The sequence below is a fragment of the Hippichthys cyanospilos genome, chromosome 1, assembly GCF_059441005.1.
Source record: "Hippichthys cyanospilos isolate Australia breed blue-spotted pipefish chromosome 1, RoL_Hcya_1.0, whole genome shotgun sequence".
NCBI lineage: Eukaryota > Metazoa > Chordata > Actinopteri > Syngnathiformes > Syngnathidae > Hippichthys > Hippichthys cyanospilos.
This window is the reverse complement of record NC_142369.1, coordinates 6,954,611-6,976,316: the sequence shown is the minus strand read 5'-3', so window position 1 is coordinate 6,976,316 and position 21,706 is coordinate 6,954,611. Positions and strand designations below refer to the sequence as shown.

Below are 21,706 nucleotides of genomic sequence, written 5' to 3'. Positions count from 1 at the left end.
TGCTAGAGAGGGTGGGGGAGTCAAAACTTTTTCCCTTGTCCGACCGGAAGTCAGGTGACAGGACAACATCAAGTTCTACGTGCTTAACAAAGCGTGTTTCCGGTAGTGGCTTGTAAAATAAAACAATGTCACCGAGATGCAAATTTTGCTTCTAAAATTGTATTGGGATTTTATGTTTAAAATGTCACAAAACGTATACAAGAAAGGGCAAAAGTAGGCTGGTTTTAAAATGATTAATTTCTTTCGAAATGATTACAGGGCCAAATTACGTTGTGACTGACAACCATGTTTTTTACGCTCATTCGTCCGATTTAAATGTGCAATTTCTTGCTTATAGAGGGCGCAAATAAATAACAACAAAAAATGATTCACTGTAAAGGGAAATGTTTGGAAAATTACAGGAGCACCTTCTGGCCCTGCCGGCTGCCGTGTGAAAACTATGCGCTTCCTTGCGGGGCCCCTTGATGGGCTCCCGTTGCCCTCCCCCGCTTCCTTTCTCTATCACGTCCGTTTTGAAATGGCAAATGAAAATACGTCCGCCACTGCAGCAAAATAAAACGCAAATGCCAAAGTCCGGCGCAGAGATTCTGAAAGAGCGTTACTCCATCTAGTGGTAAGAAAACAACAGCATTGTCCAGGTACGTTTCAGTTGTGTTTCTCTGGTACCATTTTTTTCTACCCTCCTGACTTGAATAGGAGAAAAATACGTGGGACTAAACTTAAATCTGACATTTTTTATTTAATCGGTACAAAATAAAAAGAACATTTAAAAAGTTTACAATGCAACTTCTTTCTGCCTATTTGGAAACATTTGACATGGACAAAGTGGGGAACCTGTGTCTACTTTCAATTATATCATTAAAAGTATCTTAAAATAAAAAGCAGGGAAGGGGTTACGTAACAAAAACAGAAAGAAATATGAAATCGAAGATTGGAACAGAAAAGTGGAAATTCTTCAGCGTGCTGTGTTGGAAGGTTTTTTTTTTTTGGATGGGGTGGGGGGATAAAAATATGAATTAAAAAGAGAACAAAAAAAGTGTGTGAGAGAGAAGAGCCAGAAAGCAACATAAACCACACCTACCATGCATGTAGGCACGGGGAAAAACCAAATCTTAATATGAATCAGAACGGAACTCCTTAAAACAATCTTGGTTGGATTCTCGTCTCCAATGAAATAAAAGCTCGAGTTTAAAAGAGAACACAAAATTAAAACGCAATGTACAACCAGATTTTTTTTTCCCTCCGGTGGCCTCTCGCCAATGAAGAGTCTTTTGCTCTGCTCCGAGCGACCGCCGTGAGAGCAACAGAAACTAAAAAGTAAATTGTGGATGTGAGGTGAGGAATAAAGGTGAGCTAAGAGTCATAGTCGTCGTCGTCGTAGTCCTCGTTTTGTTGGAGCACGGGAGCCTGCGGCGGTGGCGCGGTGATGATCAAGGAAGGATGCGGGGCGAAGGCCACCGCGCCCCGGGGCTGCGCCGGTGACGGGCCGTCCCCTTGGACCATGTTTCCCCCGTGCGGGTGCTTCGGGGGTTCGCCGGCGCTAAAGGCGACGTGTGAAGGGGTGGAAACAAGATGGGCAAAGTACGACATTAGCAGCGCTTTGTGGGTACAGAAAATGTGGGTACATGAAGGCACATGGGCAGGTCTGTCCAGAAATATGAAAAACATGCAGGATGGCGTTCTTCGAGGATTAGATTTGTACACCCCTGCTTTAAGGGGTAAAGATTTCAACAGGGCTCTGGAGGTATCAGCAAATGTAATTAAATGCTTGATAACGCCACGACGGGATCAGTACAAATTTGTTTTCAATTTAAGAGTAAATGAATTGGAACATGAAGCAACTTTTTGTTAAACTGTGCTTTAGTGAATTGAGTTTTTTTGCAACAAATAAATGGTCATTTACTTTTCTACTTGAGCTACACAAAATGGTTGACAATGAAACAGCATCAAGAGTAACTGGGGATTTGGCGTATTGCTCGAGGAGACGTCGACATGGTCATTAATGGTCAGGGATTGAACCCACAACCTGTCGGGTGGGAGATGAAAACAATACCACTGTGCCATGCCGCTCCCATGGTACCCCCCCCCCCCCCCCTTTTTTTTTGCTAAGTTTTATACAGATGGACATCGCCATCAGAGACACAATTTTCCGACTGACGAGCCAGAAATAATAATTTAAAAAAAAATTGCCATTACATGATGTCTTTCCTGGAGAGATCATGTAATGGAATTCCAGTTTAATTAATCAAACATGGATGTCACCGCACTGTTTTATTCATTCAGTTTTTAAATCAAAAATACTTACAAATGTACTCATTCTTCTATTTTTATAGCATTGGAATATTATGTTTCTGACATGTTTGCAAACCATAGTAAAATTATATTCTAACCCCCCCCCATTTTTGTCCATTTTTATCAAATTTTGAAAAAGCTCCAGGGAGTCTCGCTAAAAAGCCACAAGCGGCTCCAGAGCCGCAGGTTGCCGACTCCCGGGCTCTACTATTGTTGAGCCTCACGTACATTTTTTGTGTTTGTGTTAATGGGCAAACGCAGTCATTCATGTCACCCGCTTTCAAAATTGTGCACATGCTAGACGAACGGTGATGAAGCTTTGCTGGCTAAGCGCACAAGTGCAGAAGACAATATTCATTTTTGGAGATGCGTTTGAGGCCGTACCTGTGGAGCATGGATGCCGCCTGCAGATTTGTGCTTGAATGAGAGCCGTCCTCTTCGTCCCCATCAGTCTCGCTGTCCTCAGAGTCCTCCTTATGCCCAACGCACAAATGTTTAAATATAGGAAAGAACTGAAAATGCTGAATCACCTCTTACCTCTTGCTCTGACTCGGTTCCGGATAATTTCTTGTCCTTGCCTTTGGAGCCTGGCCCTCCGTTTTTGTGACCGGACCCTGGCTTTCGACCCCTGGGTAAAAAGGGCACATCCATCAACATAAAAGAAGAAACACAAACGGCGAGGATGTTTTGTCATGTCGAATACCTGCGAGGTACTCTTTCTCCTGCTGCCTCTGTGTTGTTCTCGTCCCCCTCGCCCTGCATGTCCGGCACGGTTGCCACCAGGTCTTTCAAGAAATCAAACTGCTGCTCCAGCTCGATGCATTGCTTTCTATCCACACGCACGTTCACAAAATACAAGCATTACTTTCAGATTTGACATTGAGTATGTATGCATAGGCTTTCCAGTGAGTGACATGGGTGTCGATAAATGAGCTTATCAAATTGGTTGTTCGAGCAATTTGTTGTACAGAGCAAGGCTTTGCAAGTATCTGTGTGTGCAGGTTACGAAATAATATAAAACGGTCATGCTTACAAGTGTGACGTCGTCATGGTTTTAGCATTCTTGGACTGGGTGACATGACAGGCTTTAGTGAGCAACGACTCCAAGAAAAGCTCCAGGGCTCTCGCTGATGTTGTGTCAAGGAACCTGCTGTGGCTCAACATGACTTCGAACAGACTCGTGGAATTTTCTTTTGAAAAACTCAATGGGGTTTGCCAGGGTTTAGCAGTAAGAAAATTGTCAATAAATATACTTCTGTATAGTTTAGGTCATTTGTTTTACTCAGGGAGCATTTTAGGCTTACATTTAAAAAATAATTAATTACAATTGAACATTCCCGTTTTTTTCAACCCTGTTGCAAACAAGGGAACAAAGTGATGCTTTTGACAAAAAAGGATACAAATAATAACAGGTACTGCTGCGGCCACTTTGCCTATTTCTTCATCTGTCTGCATGATTTTCTTAATCCTGGCCTGGAAAAAATAAAATAAAAGCACAAACACCAGTAGCTGAGATGTAGACTTCCAAAAATTGTCTTAACGCTTTCAAAGCAGCTCGCCATGCTAAAAACAATACGAAATGGTGTCGAAGTTGCGATTAATGCCGTTACATATTTGGTGGTATATGACTGCGTGTCAACGTATACTGATAAGTAAATACCGTGTCTGTTATTCAAGCTAATACACCTTACACCAAATTAAGTTTAAATAACAAATTAGCAATCATAAAGATTAGCTCATGTTAGCTAGACAGGACACCGGCGTCGGTAAACACTTACCGGTGGAAATCTCGCGTTGTATTTCTTCTTTTTGCTCGGCATTTTAAAAGCGAACCTGCCTAACACACACGCGCACACACGCCGACAAACACGCAGAAAAATGAAATTTTACACCGGGAAAGAAAAGGCTCACAGCCGCAGACACCAAAATAAATGCGAGACCGTCCCTGCCAGGCTAGTAGTTAGCTTAGCAGTTAGCACGTCAGCACGTCGTCACTCCGCTACCGGTTGCGTAGTTTGGTGCCCGCAGGGTCCTGGCGCCTTGTTTAATGTTGACGACTGTAATTTCGTTGAACCGTCAAACAAAATCGTCATTTTTTAACCCGGTTCTGCTCCCTTTCACCGTTCAAACTATCACAACTCGAAAAAGGTCCAACCACATTTATGGCATTTTAAGAACAATTTTACACATTCCCCAACTTGCTGCCACATTGAAATTTTATTCTTTATTTTACTTTACAGAGAGCGCCTACTAGCGACCGGAGGTTACAGTATGATGGCGAACTCGCGTTTTGATTTCGTCTGACTGCTGGATCACCAAGTTGGGCAAAACAGGTACCGTATAAACACTTTGCATCCATTTTTTTCTTGGCATTCAGAAGAGGTTATATTTTCTGCAACCAAATATTCCAAATCCGACAACGGTTTCACGGCAAACGGTTGATAAGAAGCGCTAATTTGGTGGCTCTTGTGACTAGCAAATCCCACTTTCACCGAAACGAAAATGAACATCTGTTTAAACGGTTGGTTCAAAATGTTAGAAACGCTGCTTTTGTAGGGTGGTGGGTATTTTTTTTTGCTTCCTCTAAATGTGAACTAGTCCTGCAAGATAATGCAGTCTACTTGTACAACTAAACGAAAGTGCAGATACTTGTGTACGGTTTCCCTCGCTATAAGGCGGTTCACCTTTCGCGGCCTGCGGGCCCGTGCATTTTTTTTCCATCGAGGTTTTAATTGTGAGGGTATTTGGACGATAGTAATCCGAGAAAATCGTAATGCCCGTCTGAGAAAATTCTAAACTGCGTGGCAAGGAATTTTATTGCTTTGAAACATTCGATAAATTAAACAAGAAACGGAAAACAAAACGTATACAGTACATAGAATTAACAAAACCATAGCCAAATCCCGATCACGTGAGATGATTTTGGGCCCTATCACATCCTTTTCATCTTATCGGAATCATGAAGAAATGTTCGTTTTATTATCAGTAGTAATAATTTTTAAGGACTGCAAAACTACATGATATAATAGTCATTTTTACAGACTAGTAAGGACATGAATATTGGCAAAAGAAGATATTGCCAAAAGAAATAAAGGCATAAATAACAGCCAACGAGGCAAGGTTTTAATTTTTTAGGTTACTTGTTTTAACCTGCTGCTTCACTAACCATGTAAAAGGTACACAAAATAAACAATAAAAGAAAAAATATTTCTTAGTCAATTGGTTTACACACACAAAAAAGTTGTTTCTGATATTTTTGGATAATAGAACACATTTCTGCACAAAATATTGAATTTGGATTTCCCGTTCCTTGCAAACATAAGAGAAGGTTCCATTAAAACAGAAACGTTCATGTGACTGAACAGGAGCATCATGGATGAGGAGGCGACATCCCCATTGGAAGGTTACATGAAGGCCTCCTTCAGCGCCGAGTACTACGCCGCTGAGGCCATGGCCTCCGACATGGACCCTTGGATCGTGTTCAACTCCAGAAAAAGACCCAGGTCGGAGTTTGACGACTGGCTGGAGAGCAACCGGCCGTCGCGAGTGAGCCGATACGGCGACGAGGAGCGGGGCGTGGGCCCCGTGGGCTGGCTCTCCGTACGGGGCCCGGACGACAGCTTCGATAACGGAGATGTGGAGGCGCTCCAGGAGAGCTGGGAAAAACTGTTGGCCAGCCAGCGAGCCATCACATTCGACAACATCAAGGAGCTGGCGTTGAACCACGGCGTCCTGGCGGGCAAGTGGCTCATGCACCTGGATCGTGGTTTCAAGGTGGACCACGCCTGGGAGTGCCTGGCCAGAGCCACGCTGGACGGCAAGTTCCACAGCATCAAAGTCAGCCCAGATGACCCAGGAAATCAGCATGTCATCTGTGTGTACAACCGGAACTTCACCGACGAGAGCCAGGTGATCCAGCTGGACACTGACATCCGGGCTTCGGGGGTCAAGTGTCCTCTGTTCTACAAGCCGGACGTGTACTCGTACCTGGGAATCTACCGCAACAATCGCTGGCACCTTTTGCCCTCCATTTATGAAAGTAAATTCAGTTTGGAGTGTGTTCCCAGGCGCTCACGCATCATCAACAAAGTCACCAACATGTTTGTCACATAAGCCTACTTCCAACTGTTCAAAAAAACCAACAACAATGTTATGGGTTTAAAAAAAAAAATCCAGTACACATTTCAAGTGTATCTCAGGGTTTTCAGGTGGAATCTATCCTCTTTAATGTTGTTGAAGTGAGTTGAGGCGTTTCAATTGCTTTTCGCTATAAGCGAATGCTGGTTGACAGTATCTGCACTTACCTTAGTGGGAAACCTCCACATTTCTGCACATTTCTTTGACTTTTTGAAACCGTCACATTGTCTTTGTTATCAACAAATGACATCATCGCCAAAATAAACACCTTTGAATAGAGATAGAATGATATGGTTATTTCAGGGCCGATACCCTATTATCCGGTAGTCGATGAGGCTGATAACGGATATTTTGAGCTGATATTCATGTTCGGTAAAAAGCAAAATATTGATGTCAAAACAAAAAGAAATCGCCTTTGAAATGTCTACACATTTTTTAACAATGTTTTGCAAAAGATCGTTTTGCATTGTTTTTATTTTATTTTATTCAATATAAAGAGTTATTGTAAAATTCTAAGAAAAAGTTCAGGGAGATCCCAGGCTCCATCTGCATGTAATAAAAAATTGAATAAAATATTAAACAACTCCGATGGAATAATTGTATGTTACCATATAAAACATATTGCTTGCACACCTATTGGCACGTACGCACACACGCACAGACAGACACAAACAATTCCTTATTTGGTATTAATGTAAAACTTGGAAAGACCTTTTTGTTAAAAAAACAAAAAAAAAACAGAAAATGAGACCCAGAGATCACCGGAAGTCCTTGGTGCTCTCTCCCTGTTTTGCAAAAGATCGTTTTTGACTCAGAGAAGGCGCCCCGATCTGATATTACTATAACATTCCCCCGCCATAATTTTACATTGATCATCCTACTTTACAGACGATTTTCAGCATGCCAATAATCGGTCTACCCCACGGGTGGGCAACATTTTTGACTCGGGTGCCGCAAAGGGTTCTAAAGTTTGACAAAAAAATTTTGATGATCCATCTCATAAGAGAAAAAAAATGCAGGATATCTAAAAAAAAAAAAAAATGTGTTTAATTTCTTTAGAAAATTAACACAGGCATTACAAGTGTTATTCAACCCCCATGTGTTCAACTATTTATTGAAAGAACTCTTTCAATAATTGAAAATGAAATGAACAAATTACAGTTTTTTTTTTAATTGCTAACAGATACCACCGATAGTTCCGCTATACTTTAGGATATTAACATGATCGCTTTCCTTGTGATTGATCATTTCTTCAAGTCGGCGAGCTGGATTAAAAAGCCAAACTTTAGCTGGTCTATCGCTACCTTTGAAAACTCAGGCTGGTGCTTTGTGCTGCAAATCTGATGAATTTACTGTCAGATGAGTGCAAAACATATCCTTTATTATGATAATAAAGCAAATTGGTTAGAATTTAGAATCCCGAAGCTTCTGCCAAACAGTAAATTTGTGATTCTCCACCAGTGTGCTGTGGCCCGAATAACTCAATCGTATTTGTCATGGAAATTTTGAAAGAAATATTTCTGACATTTTAATTGCATTGACACAAGATCAGTTTTGCTATTTCTTTCTTAATAATAATAATTAAAAAAAAATACAACAAACTCCATCCCTTGGTATGATTTGGGAGAGGTCCAAACCGCATGAAACCTTTCACAGTTCATCGTTATTCAACAGACATAAATGTCCTCTGTGTTATTTACAAGTAGAGCCTTCATTTGGTTCTGAGCACAATTAATAGAGATGCAAAAAAGAAAAGGACATTGGTCCATTATATCACCATTAGAAAGAAAATAAGATTGAAGAAACAGCTACATAGACTTACCTTAAAGTCTCTTTGCAATACTAGTCAAAAAGGCAAACCTGTTATCATTATAATAATAATTATTAAAAAATATCAGACACGATAAAACGTCCAACAAGGCAATTTTTTTTTAGCTACATTCTGTCCCTTCCTTGTCAGCCTTACGGAAATCCAATTGAGCATTTATTCGATAGCCCCAAAAAAATCAACTTTAGGCCCATGTACTAGCATGCTTTGTCCTCATTAGTAATACGATTCAGTGCACTAGCAGAACTAGTATGTGACTATAGTAACAAGTTTTTCTACGACTATCTAGAACAAGATGTACATCGTGAGGGTTGAACCAATTAATCAACTTTTTCAGCTCAAAGTCGATTCATCTGCAATACACTTTAGACCAAGTACATATTAGAAAAAAAAATTCACAGGTTGACATCTGCATGCTACTACTAATAATAGAGTAGCGCTAGAGCACAGGTGTCAAATTCAAGGCCGACGGGCCCGATCTTCATGTTTATTTACTAAAAATAGCAACATTGTCAATTGCCATCACTTCAGATTGAGATAGGATTACGATAAAAAGAATGCTTGCGCTATTTTTTGTTTTAAGTGTAAAAAAAAAAAGTTGATCAGTTTTGAACCCTTGTGCGGTATTTTGATCAATTTCGGTTTATTTTCTTCCACATCATTCTCGCAGTATTTTAGTCAAGGGTTGGCAAACTTTTTATAGTGAGATAATTAAGTGGTTATGCCATGTTGAACTTATTGACCAGCTGTTACCATCTGGGTGAAATTTCAGCTCCCTAGGGTGTTCTTTGATGTCCTTTGATGTAAATATAAAAGTATTGGACACAATAGCACACAATACTTGTTGACATACTGACTAGTATAATTTTATCACACTATATATATATATATATATATATATATATATATATATATATATATATATATATATATATATATATATATATATATATAGCCTAGAAGTATAACTAGTGCAGCACAGTAGTTTCTCATTTCGACTAATGGAGCGTTGAATTGTCTTATGAGTGAGGACAATTATTGTACTATACAACTATACCAAATCTAAGATCCATGTGTCTTATTAGTTACATTTTTTGCGACTAGCACAGACGTTCTGAACCATTTTTTATTTCTGTACCCTCTGCGAAACATTTTTTCCAAGTACCCCCGATTCATTAAACTTTGGAACTACATTTGTAGTGGTATCTCTAGGCGTATTTTTTTCAGCAATTCCAGATGCTAGATCATGTAACATGTTTTATTTTTGGTACCTGCACTGTAAAGGTTACTGAACACAAAGGCGTACAATGTTTTGCAAAGGAGTCACTACCACACAATTTAGCATTAAGTTGCTTTTAAGTCGGCGGATTTTAATTAGCAACTCCAGAAGATAGTTTGTGTAACATCATGTTTTATTTCTGACCCGTCTGCCGTGAAACTGCGTCACAAATGACAATGCATATCCGTATAAAACTTAACAAAAAAAAAGCATAAATTTAGCAATGAGTTGCTTTGTGTTCCAATTAATTTGCTTTTAATTTAAAAAAGCCAACGTGCTGTTCTGTTAGGGTATTAAAAAGCATTAAATAAGATTTTCTGATACCTGCAGAAACCCTGATAAAATCTCACCTACCGCCTGAAATGCCTTCTCGTACCCACATTTGAGAACCGCTGCACTAGTAACTGGACGCGATCCTTGATATCCAAGTTAGGGCGCATGTACGGAACTAGTGGAAAAAGAAAAAACTGGTGAGAGACAGGTTGTTTTTGAGAGCTCTGAATTGTCAATCTGGCGAGGACAAAGAGTAGAGCGGTACATGGAGCCTAAGGTTGGTCAGGACTAAATGTTGAAAGGGCTTTCCAGACGTGCTTGATGACCAGGGCTCTTTTAAGTGGGGTGTCCCGAAACAAAACCGGCTTGGCTTCCGCTGTTAAAAATGGAAATGAGATGATCCTCATCCACGGAAATCAACTCGTCAAAATCGTCCAGCACGGCGGGCCGCTGCTGGCCGTTGTTGTTATTGGTCAAGACGTCCATCATGCTCTCGTTCTGGAGCAGGCTGACGATGCTGTTGGGATAGTTCATCCAGGTGCTTCCCGGGTTGCCGGACGGGTCCGAAGTGTTCCGCGGCGGCGCCGCAGCCGAGGGGGGGCCGACCTGCTGGCCGCCGCTCCCGTCCGGCGGGTTCAGGAGGTCCACAAAGTCCGCCATGTCGAGGCTGTCCAGGGTTCCCGAGGCCTGGGCTTCCGAAAAGCTGGGGAACTGCGGGATGCCCTCCTCGGCCGTACTGGCGTCCACTGGGTACTGCGAGCCCAGTATTGGGAAGTAGCCGGCGGACTGCGAGGAGGCGGCGCTCCCCTGCGAGGCCGACGGCTCCTGGGTGATGACCGAGGAGATGCTGGGGAAGAATTCCTGGAGGTCCGACAGGTTGACGGTGGGGTAGTCCTGGCTGGAAACGGACGGGGGGTTCACGGAGCAACTGCTGACCCGGACGGCTTGGGGCTGCGGGCCCAGGTTCAAGCTCTCCATGATCTTCCATGTTTGGTTCGTGGTCGAACTGGAGGATGAGGAGGGGGCGGGGGAGGGGGCGGCGGAGAAGGGGGAGGGGGAGGCCTCCACCTTGGTCTGACCCGGGAACATCTGGCCCGGTTGCATGTGAGTGAAGATCGGTTGCGGCTTTACTCCGCTGGCACCAGGTGGAACTGTAGCACAAACGCAACCGGCGCCACGAATAAAATTTCCGCATGGATGTGCAACGACAAATTGATTCATCGAGAACTAATCAATAATTATTGATGATAATCGATGATGATTAAGCATTTAGAAAACTAATATTGTCAAAGCCTGACAATTTCAGGCACTCAAGATGAAATATTGTTAGATTTCTTTCATCCCCTATGAAAGCAAACTAATTATTATTGTCTTGACCAAACTACTTTTTAAAGCAATATTCAATTTTTCAGCACATATTTTGACATGTTATTAAAGAAAAAAAACCTTGGTTTTGACTTAAACATATCTTGAAACAATTTTTTTACTCAATACTACAAAAAAGATATGAGAGAGCAGCGGACTATTTTACAATTCATGGTTATTCAGTATTTACTTAGGTCAGCAAAAAAAGTTTCTTTGTCCTATGTTGTAATGCATTTAAAAATTGTCTGGCTGACGACAACAACAACAACAAAAACAAAGCCAATTGAAATTTCTTTGTAACGTTTTGTGTTTAACTTCAGTCTAAAATAAAATGTCTAAAAACTGGATTTTTTTTTTGTTCTGCCCAGAAAAGAGCATATTTGAATGCCAGTAGCATTTGTCACAACTAATTCTATGTTAGGGTCTCTGAATCGGTTCCTGTTGTTTTTCCATATAGCTGATTTTCGTGTTTTTATTTATTTGTTTTTGAGACACAATATAAGGAAATGAGGGAAAGATCAAGTTGACAGTTGTCACTATAGCATGCTTCCGGGATGAACTTCAAAATAAAAGTGTACCAATGCCATTCGTGTCATATATACTTCTTACTATGGTATAGTTAACCAATTATGTCAGAACATTTCCTGCTGGCTTTTCAGAAGATTTCCCGATTAACTAAAAAGGAGAAAACTGACAGGGAGCGCATTCTCTCCATGTACTGTACCGTATTTAAACGCGCCCATCCTGCTTGGGTCATTTTACTCTTTGTTGAGCAATATCCCTGCAAAAGAGCTGAGCTTTATTGGGCACCCGTGCACGAGACGTAAAGGGCGGAAGGTTTGTTGACGATGGCGGTATCGCAGAAAACGGCTAAGTATGAAATCTGCGTGAATGTGACCTTCTGAATCCCGCTAAACCACGAGGACAATAAGTGCCAAGACTCACAAGCTGGTGGCATCATGCTCGGCGCTTTGCTTGGGGCTGTCCTCCTGGCAGGAGTGAAGTGTCGTCGATCGGGCGGCGGGATCGACCCTGAAATGCCAACGGGCATAACCACGATCATTATCAAAGTACCTTAAGATGAGTAGAACGCTAATTTAGGTCTTACTTGTAGACAACAGAGTTCCCAGCTTCAGACTCTGGAACATATCGCCGGTGCGTTTCCGCTTCTCATTCCAGCGGTATTCGTCTGGAAGGTGGATTAAAAAAAGAAGCTCAATCAGACGATTACCAAGACAGATTCGCCAGGGGGGAGCTGCGAATCGTACCCCGGTCAGCGGGCAGGTACTGGAAGTCCATGGGCTCGCTGACCTCGCGGTCCGAGGGCCGGCGCAGCTGCACCTTGACGCGGACGGGCTCGCTGAGGTTGGTGTCGCGGTAGGGCGGCGTGCGGAAGACGATGGCCACCTGCCTGTGGACGTCGGCTTGGGAGAACGTGCCCTTGCCCTCCCACGAGTCCTGGAAGAAGCGCACCTCGATGTCCTCTGCGGGGGTGGAGGCGCGGTTCGAACATCGTTTTAATCACGATATTGGCTGCCACGATTAATTACACTGATCCACGGCGATATTAACGTTTAAAAAGTCAAGCACTTTTTTTTTTGATTACAAGTCAAATCAAGCACTTTGTCATCCTACCAGCAGGGGGCAATGTTTCCCACATGTTTGCATGACAAAATCCACTTATTTTCTCACCCTAATATATTATTTAACAGTGTGAAAGGGTGTGTAGTTTGTATCAGGAGCAACAGTTGCAATAGAAACACCGAAACATGCTGATGCGGAAAAATTTCAGAAAAACGCCAATCAGCACGGTTTTACCTTTTTGTACTTTGTCACACAGTAGAAAAATTTCATCGCCGCCTTTGCAGCTGCCTGAGTTGCGGTTCACTCTGCAGATCTTCAGCTCTGCTGTGTTTGGAGCCCCTGCGACAAAGAAAAAAAAAAAAAAGATACTTTGACTAAGCAACACTAAAAGCATGAGATTACTGGCAGGCAGATTTCACATGCTTCAAACAGGCGTATAAAAGTATAAAAGTTTTATTAATTTGTTTGTTCTTTTGTATTGATGGGTGAATGTAGGCCAAGTACTTCCATATGGTGTGGAAAGTGCACCATAAGTCCACCTCATTTCCTATTTTTAGTTTTTATTTCAGGTACTTATGATTACTTCATTGAGCATGTTTTACTTTTCGTGTTTTTTTTGTGGGGGAAATGCTTTGTTTTGCTTCATTTTGTTTTGTAATTCAGTCAACTAAACTATAATTTTCAAACAACTGTAAAAAAAAAAAATCAATTTACATAAGAATCAAGATTGTCATTTACTACAAGATTTACGCACAGAAAAATGTTGCAGACTGCGGAGCCAAAGTACACTATAACATCCTGAACGTATTTCAACTGAGACAGCCGCAGCAGGAGCCTGAAACAAAAGTCGTCTGCGCCTCGACGACCAAAGCGACCAGCGGCACTAACATGTGATGCATTGACATCGAGAACAACGCAGTCTTTTCATGTATTGCAAACTTGTGTTATACTACATAAAAGTCACACAAATGTGAACGGGGTTTCACTCTATTGCTAATGAATGTGCTTTGACCTTCACAGATCTCCTAATTGTGACTGATAATGCTCCCGATATGCTCGTTAGTCCACAGATGAACAACCTGGCACACGTTTCATTCTTTGCCCATACTCTCAATGTACTCTCAGAATAAACAATGAATGCTTAGGAAGTCACCAATGAAGGGAAATAACACTGTTTAAGGTGAGAAATGAACCTTGTAACGTGGTTAAATATCTAAAAGGTTGAACTTAAAATCATGACCAGTGGCCATATGCCTCTTAAGATCCAGCAGGTGGCGCTCTGCATACACACGGCATCACTCACTGTTATCAAAGATGGGCTGGGAGACCACAGGCTCCAGGGAGAGGAGTTCCCCTGTAGGCAGCGTGATGGAGGCCTGGAAGCAAAGCCGCACCGAATTCAGGTCAAATTCCTCCTCCCACACCTTGGGCTCGGGAACTGCAGCCATGACACAACAGGGAGAGGATGAGGGTGCGGTTGAGGCATATCACTGCATCCTGTTATAAGGCAGCTATGGATGCGTTCATAATCATGTTTTAACATTAGCAACAAACGTGATTGTACTGTATGTTTAAGGATACAAGGTGATGGTAGGAATTTACAGTATCATCTGCAAATCTTAAAACCTTAACATGAAGAAAATCAAGGCAATTTTTTTGTTTTTTTGGCAAGACTATGTGTCCAATTATTTTTGACCAGTGTTTCAAGGGAAATTGATGACCTAGGTCATCGACTCAAGGCTAATCGAGGGCTTTAATCGAATGGTCCGATTATGGCCCTTGAAACATTGGTCTCTCTTAATCTGTCTGCGAACTTTTGAATTGATATTGAATTGAAACTTTTGACTGGTCCTGTACGCTTAATATTGTTATATTACAGTCTGTAAATGTTTTTTAAAATGTTTTATGTGTGAATAGTCGCTATTTGATGGAACATCACTCCTGGAACTGAGCGTTAGCATTAGCACTGTGGATATTTGGAAAATAAGATATCGTATATTTGCCCACTACTCACTGTTGAAGGGGTTGTTGTTAGTTTGCAGCCGGCATGTGATGGCCTCAATCACATCCTTCTTCTTCACACACTGAATCCCCAAGTTCTGAAAACTGAAATCAACCGTTCAGTTATTTTGCTCATGCTCCTATAAGTATAATTTAGGGTGACCCGCTCAACCGGGACTCCCGATTTTGCGCCTTTTGTACCGAACGCCACGTATGGCATTCATAAAGATGTCATTACGCTTTATACGATAAACCAATGAAAAAGCCATTTCGAAAGTAGAACTACTTCACAGGAAATGAAGTCAGACCGGAGCGAGTTTTGGGACTGCGAGTTACGTTGCGCCAATTGGTTTTATGAACAAGGTTTTGCCCCCCTAAAACATGCTCACATTCAACAATCACTGTTTACTGGACAAGGAGCACTGAAAGAAAGTGAGTAGAGTGACTGTTGACTGGAGATGCCTTCAATGACCACCCACACAGTAGGACATCTCAAATATCAATAGAAATATTAATTTGATGCACCAACCAGCAATGACAAATCCATGAGCACACTGCAACGTGTACATGGAAACATTTTATGATTTGTTTGATGAACCAATACAAGAAGCATGGCTTATCAAGTGGTAGGGGGAGGGGGGATACAAATTTGACGACAATGGCACAAAAACGTGAACAAAAAGTGGGATCACGGTGAGTGCATTGATCAGTCTGTCCTGTTGCACTGTCACCCGTAATTGCCTTCCAGTTAAATTTGTTATAAATACCGTTTTTCTTCGGGTGCAAGTCGATCTCGACTATAAGTTGACCGCACGTTTTTACTGAAATTTGGGTGAATTTGACAAAAACGATGCCTGACTTTAGTGGTTACATGTACTGTATCATGCCTGTCCAATAAGAACACATCATGTTGTGTGTTATTAAAATGATCTAAATACTTTGAGGCTTTTTTTTAATAAGGTTATAGGTCGACCCCCCTAATGTGGGGATTGAAACTGAAGGAAAAAAAAAAAATATATATAAGACTGCTCCATTTTTTAAAAATATTTTTTTATATATATATATATATATATATATATATATATATATATATATTAAAAAATATTGTAAAAAAATCGAGCAGTCTTAAATATATATATATATATATAAATTTGTTGCATATTTTTACTTTTGAAAATCTGGTCAATCTATAGTAGTTAGAACAGATACTGTCTATCAGCAGTGACAAACATTGCCAGGCGGAACAAGGTTGATTTATAAACTCATTTTTATGATCGCTAAACCATCTGACATTGACGTCGCTACTTTGTGATTATGCGACAGCAATTACGCCAATGCCCGAATTGTGTTCCGAAATGATTTTTCTTTTGACTGACGTGTGTACAAGAGCCGAAAAGCAAACATGCCGTGACCCAATCTGCGCTGTTAATGATTCACTTGACTCTGAGCGCCAGACAGGAACCCGAAGACCGCCTCACCCAAACAGCGTCGTTAAAAAGTCTCCCGCTCAAATGCGGCTCAATGTCGGGACCGGCTCGTTTTTGCGTGCCCTCAAAATTTCCCAGACGTACCTGTGTATGCGCCTCTCCTGCAGGTCGGCCTCGTAGTAGCCGTGCTTGCAGTCCTTTCCCACCAGCTCGTGCGGGTGAGGTTTGTACGGCGTGTTTTTCGTCACCAGAGAGATGCGAACGCGCAGGGGGCCGCTGTAGTTGTGCACCTGAGCGTCATGTGTTCACACGCACAAAAATAAAAGCGTCGTGAGAAGCCAGAAGCCTGAATTTTGAGTGAAAAGCAGCAAACGTTTGATCGGAACCTCTGTGGTTATTTCTGTTAGCTCGCATTGCAAGCTAGCATCAAGATAATTGCAGTTAATGGAAGCTAACGAACAGAAAAAAAACAAAAAGCATTTTTTTCCATGTGACAAAATGAAACCAAAATGGCATCATCATTATCCCATGGGTGTCAATTGTCTTACAGGTCCCTAATGTAAACTTTTCCATCCAAAAAAGTCTCATTACGAAGTAATTGTTTACTTAATTACCGAACGTAATGGATGACTTTAGTAACTAAAGAACCGGGACCATTTTGTAGTAACAACTTAGCTCCTTAGGCCAATAACATAAGGAAATCATACAAACACTTAATCATCGTACAGTATTATTACTGTAAACCACACATTGAAGACTTAGTTTCGAAATTTAAGTAAAAGATATGAGTTTGTCGCATTATTGTTGACGCTTCTGTAACAAACGTAACCCCCCCAAAAATCTCACAAAATCTACGCATTATTATTTATCATACATGACAATTTCAAAATTTGGAAGTGAGTTTACCAAGGGTATTGGAAGTTGTGGTGGGTTCAGGGCTTGAGTTTGACACGAATGTCCTAATGTAGTTGATTACTTTAGTATGTCAAGAAATTGATTACCTTAGTATTTAGTACGAGAGTAATATTTTACTTTAGTACGTAAGTATCTAAAGTACTCAATTACCTCAAGTACTTGTTTACCTCAGTACTTTAGGACTGAATTAGTTACCGTATTTTCCGCACTATAAGGTGCACCCTCAATGACGTATTTTAAAACCTTTTCCATATATAAGGCGCACCCTCAATTAATTACATATTTTAAAACTTTTTCAATCACAATATGGTAATACTCAAAGCAATAACTCAAATAAGAACTCTAAACTCTCAATAGCATAATAACTCAAAGTCCATATGAGCAACCTTGTTTAACTGTAAACACACAAAAGAAACAGGTAAATCTTACTTTATCACTTCATTCCCCATCTTCGAATCCCAATATCAATATTGATCCATATTTTCGGCGCACCTGATTATAAGGCGCACCATCAGCTTTAAAAAAAATGAAGGCTTTTAGGTGCGCCTTATAGTGTGGAAAATACGGTAATTGGTAAAAACAAAGTCTTTAGTTTAGCCTGGGTTGTAAGTGGAAGCTACAGGGCGTTTTCACTCTTGAGTCTTTATTAGAGAATATGTTGTAAGATCAATTTGAAAGGATAATAAAATAAAGTGTTTTGGAATCACATAATTAATATTGGTTAACGTCGACAAATATAAACACTGCGAGGTGCTTAGCCGGCGTTTTTCGGTGATTCCAGTTTGTGGATCAAGCGAACTCACCTTAATGGCCGGGTGGGTCTTGGTTGTGTCGTTGCTTTTCTCCCCGGGTATGCTGCCCGCAGAGCGCCCCTCACACTTGTAGCGAAACCGCATGCCGCGCTGCTTGGGCTGCTCGATGATCTCGATGAAGGGGCTCGCTGTTTGGACTTGACACAGCGACAATAATACGGTTAAAATGTACCGCACGACCTTCTAACAGGGGTCACGTCGGGGTTGGGTGATTGATTAATCGTGTTAATTTCTCAGGGTGATTCATTTTACCTGGGTTGAGTGTGTTCATTGGCCATCCATAAACACCTGCAATGGACAAAAAGGGGAATTTTGAAATGATCGCAAGGGCAGTGCTACACATGGAAAAATGTTTCAGCACATTTTTTGTGGCTTGGTGAGAATTTCTCATTCTCTGTGTGCATGGCAGCGACGACAAAAAAAAAAAGAAAATGGTGTCAAATGACAAATGGACAAAGCCACTCTCCAGTTTCGCACGCTTAATGAATTGTTGTAATTCATAAAATGAAGTGAAGTGTGACATAAGGGTCATGTGGTCAGACCTGCACCGACTAACTCAAAGACAGTGGAGGTATGTTGTGTTCTGGTTACAAAATTTTGTAGGTCAATCCGACATAACGATTTCGGGTGGTTGAGTAAAACTTAAAGACAACGCGTGATACTCATGAGTGCCATAAACTCAACATATTAGTGCAATCCAATACAGTCATTTGTTCAATTCAGTTCTGTTGTATTTAACTTTTGAGTTGTGCCGTTAGCGAGTACATTTTTCAAGCGATCGCAAAATTTTCCGCGATTATTTGGGAATAATCACAATTTTTCAACAATTATTTTCGATGAATCTTGTAACATATTTTATTGGGTAACATTTTGTTTTATCTTTTCTCCAATGAGCCGTTGAGCAACTTTTTAAAGTAAAATGAAAAAAATGATCTGTTTGGTTGCAAAATTAGCAAAGTTCAGATTCCACAGTATGCAGAACTTTTTTAACGCTTTATACATTTTACATGAATCTCCTAAGTTAACACTTTAACTTTGAAAGCCCTACTTTTAAGTAAAATATAGTACCCTGTGTAAAAACTTTGAGAATCACTTTACTTTTCATACAGCAAATGAGATTGGTATGTTTTACTCGTATAATGACTATTACCGTTGCAATAGTCCACATCTTTATTTTCCTAAAAAGAAGACAAAACTAATAGTGTTGAACTTGCACAAAAAGAGAAAACTAATTATGATACACACTTGCATTCAATCTTACAACTTTCATTTTGCTGCTGTCTTTATATGTAGTTTATGTGCAGTATGTTGGCGCAGTGTTCAAACACCGATTATACATCCAATAAAATGATTTAAAATGATCTCAGGTAAGAACTTACAACAAGCAGCTGTCAATCATTTGCTGTGTTTAAAGAGAGGTTTGAAAAGATCGTGTTACAAAAACACTCGAATCAGGCATTGACTTCAGAACCTATAGAACTTGTATAACTGTTAGGAGGTGTGTTTTCTGTTTTGGTTTATTTCTTAGCCATTTCATTATATTATAGTATAAAATTCACCTAGTGTCTGAATATGACATCAGTACTAGAAGTTTTCATGAAGTTTTTGCACTTCTTCCAACTTTTTTTTAACATGAAAACTGGGTGATACGTCTTAATGATATTTTTATCTTGTTTTATGTTTTCCTTTTGCAGTGTATGTATTGAGTAAATCATTTCAAAATCAAATTTTAAAAAATATTCGCAAACTATAATCTTACGATGGATTCCACCCCAATTAATTTTGGCACCGATTTATGCCGAATTGTAAGTGTTTTGCTCACACGCACAAAAATGTCTTTTGGATGCGAAAAAGGCGACAGTTTACATCCGAAAAGAAGCTGTCGAAAACTAAATGACCTCGTTTACAAACGCCGTGGTGCGCCTCGAGAGTCGCAGTAGGAAATGCGTGACCCAATAGGCCCGTCCCCTACTCAACGTTCAAAAAAAAAAAGCTTATTCTTTTCCTCTAAAGTTTTTTTGTTTCTAAGAAAATCTTGAGGGGAGCGCACGCGTACTTAATAAAGGAATAACAAACGTTGACAAGCTACCGGTCGCGGGGGGGATTCCCCAGGGCGCAAAACAACACCCCGTCCACTTTCACCCCCCCCCCCCCCCCCCCTTCCCCCCAAGGTCCCAAAAAAAAGTGAGCAAACACGCAGCAAAGCGGGTGAAAGAAGATTCACTTACTGGCCATGGCTCCCACAACACCCAGCGGGCTTTCTGGGATTCTTTTGTCAAGGTTGCGAAGGCCGAATCGTACGAAGTGTTGGCGAAAAGGCGTCTCGAGTCGGAGCTACTCGCTGGAGTCGCCTCCTTCTCTCTCCACCCACCCAGAGCTGGAACATGCTGTCAAGCCAAATGTGACAACAACACACGCGTTTTCCGGTAAGCCGGTAGCAACACTATTGTTCTCAACCCTATGACACCACATCGATTTGTTGACTTAGCTTTAAAAAAAAAAGAAAGAACTATTGCAGTGGAAATGACTATTCTATTGCAAGCAATAGTTTATTGAGGTTTGGTTTCAACATAAAAGTTACAAGAAATGGAAATTAATAAATATGCTCAAGTAGAGCTTTTGGGTGAAATTGCAGTATACAAAATTTACTTCTACAGCTTTGCAGGTGAACTGGATTTGAGATAGTTTTCCAACTTTTTAATGCTTTTGTGCAGGGGAAACACTTCAATAGTTTTTTTTTCTTCACCGAACATTTTCAGATGAGAGACATTTCTCAATAAAACCGGTGTGAATCGCTCTCTGTCAGAAAAAAAATCCCTTTTATTCTGTTGACGTTTTTTGACTAGAATGAAATCTCAGGGGCGTTGCCAGAAATCTTTCAAGTGGGTCCCCGGGGTTTCAAAACACCTCAGTGAGGGCTGGCCAGGGCTTGCAGATAGGATTTCATTCAATAAAACATATGTATTTTATTACAGTGTTCACTGGCTACATCACGGTTCAGTTATTGTGGATTTTCATTCATGGGCATAACTTTTTCTACAGCAGGTGTACACAGATATTTTTCTAGCAAATTTCCTGCTTTTAATCAGATCAGTCAAAAAATAGCAATTTTATTAAAAAAAAAAAAAACTCAAGCTTTACAACATGGATTTATGACCATAGGTTTACCTTGCTTTTTTCCAAGCAATTTGTATTGATATTTTTCTTTATAAATCGGACCAGAATAAAAATGTACAGATTTTATTTTTTTTAACTGAAGCTTTTTTTTTTAAGGGAACAAATATTAAAAAAATGACAATTGTATCTCCACTTTGCGGATTGTGGTTACTGAGGGTATTTTTAGGAGCACAATCTTTACAATAAACAAAGGGAAAATACATAGATATTCAAATGTAAATATGCAGTTAATATAAATAAAAGAAGGTTGCCAGGGGGTATAAGAATCCTGCATTGTGTTAACAGGACAACCAGATATCAAAACTTTACCTTATGTGTGGGGGCCAATAAGATGGCTACATAATCATAATGGGTTGCCATGAGCAACAAGCAAAGAACAAAATGAATACATCCTGCAAAATGTCCCAATAAACTTAGGAATGCTTATTTATTTTGACAATAGAGCTTTTCGCCGTGACATTTTGCCGTGCCGCCTATTCTTGCTTCAAATTTTACATAAGCATGTGTCCAAAGAAGAAAGTGTCAAATATTGATTGTAAATTCGGCACTAAAGGGTACACACATTCATTGTCGAATCAGGAAGTCGAAGCTTTTATTTTATAAGACAGACCTATGT

At 40.6% G+C, this 21,706-nt stretch overlaps 3 protein-coding genes across 4 annotated transcripts; 1 reads left to right on the top strand and 2 right to left on the bottom strand.

Annotated features, from left to right (window-relative positions):
• Window positions 1-719: 719 nt before the first annotated feature.
• Window positions 720-4,416, bottom strand: drap1 (DR1-associated protein 1 (negative cofactor 2 alpha)). The gene is made up of 7 exons (XM_088417089.1): window positions 4,071-4,416; window positions 3,693-3,765; window positions 3,326-3,419; window positions 2,996-3,121; window positions 2,830-2,920; window positions 2,677-2,765; window positions 720-1,540 (listed from the first exon to the last, which is right to left on the bottom strand). The coding sequence occupies exons 1-7, from the start codon at window positions 4,110-4,112 to the stop codon at window positions 1,354-1,356; spliced, it is 702 nt and encodes a 233-aa protein (XP_088273215.1). The 5' UTR covers window positions 4,113-4,416; the 3' UTR covers window positions 720-1,353.
• On the top strand, window positions 3,374-7,108 carry c1h11orf68 (chromosome 1 C11orf68 homolog). Of its 2 annotated transcripts, none has more exons than XM_088417067.1 (3): window positions 3,374-3,520; window positions 4,533-4,625; window positions 5,658-7,108. In XM_088417067.1, the coding sequence occupies exon 3, from the start codon at window positions 5,665-5,667 to the stop codon at window positions 6,403-6,405; it is 741 nt and encodes a 246-aa protein (XP_088273193.1). In that variant the 5' UTR covers window positions 3,374-3,520; window positions 4,533-4,625; window positions 5,658-5,664; the 3' UTR covers window positions 6,406-7,108. The 2 variants fall into 2 exon arrangements, with proteins under 2 accessions (XP_088273193.1, XP_088273202.1); XM_088417076.1 differs by lacking the exon at window positions 3,374-3,520 and adding an exon at window positions 4,359-4,440.
• Window positions 7,109-7,929: 821 nt separating this feature from the next.
• Window positions 7,930-20,288, bottom strand: rela (RELA proto-oncogene, NF-kB subunit a). The gene is made up of 11 exons (XM_088417052.1): window positions 20,142-20,288; window positions 18,166-18,201; window positions 17,905-18,050; window positions 16,331-16,476; window positions 14,773-14,864; window positions 14,062-14,196; window positions 12,993-13,097; window positions 12,443-12,658; window positions 12,283-12,363; window positions 12,120-12,206; window positions 7,930-10,960 (listed from the first exon to the last, which is right to left on the bottom strand). The coding sequence occupies exons 1-11, from the start codon at window positions 20,146-20,148 to the stop codon at window positions 10,146-10,148; spliced, it is 1,866 nt and encodes a 621-aa protein (XP_088273178.1). The 5' UTR covers window positions 20,149-20,288; the 3' UTR covers window positions 7,930-10,145.
• Window positions 20,289-21,706: the final 1,418 nt, after the last annotated feature.

Coding starts and splice junctions, on each gene's coding strand:
- drap1 (XM_088417089.1), bottom strand. CDS start 4,112: ATGCCGAGCAAAAAGAAGAAATACAACGCGAGATTTCCACCG. Junction 2,921..2,995: donor GGAGAAAGAGTACCTCGCAG/GTATTCGACATG, acceptor CTTTTTACCCAG/GGGTCGAAAGCCAGGGTCCG. Junction 1,541..2,676: donor GCGGCATCCATGCTCCACAG/GTACGGCCTCAA, acceptor CGTCGCCTTTAG/CGCCGGCGAACCCCCGAAGC.
- c1h11orf68 (XM_088417067.1), top strand. CDS start 5,665: ATGGATGAGGAGGCGACATCCCCATTGGAAGGTTACATGAAGGCCTCC.
- rela (XM_088417052.1), bottom strand. Junction 12,659..12,992: donor GTGTGACAAAGTACAAAAAG/GTAAAACCGTGC, acceptor CCACCCCCGCAG/AGGACATCGAGGTGCGCTTC. Junction 12,364..12,442: donor GTACCTGCCCGCTGACCGGG/GTACGATTCGCA, acceptor TCCACCTTCCAG/ACGAATACCGCTGGAATGAG.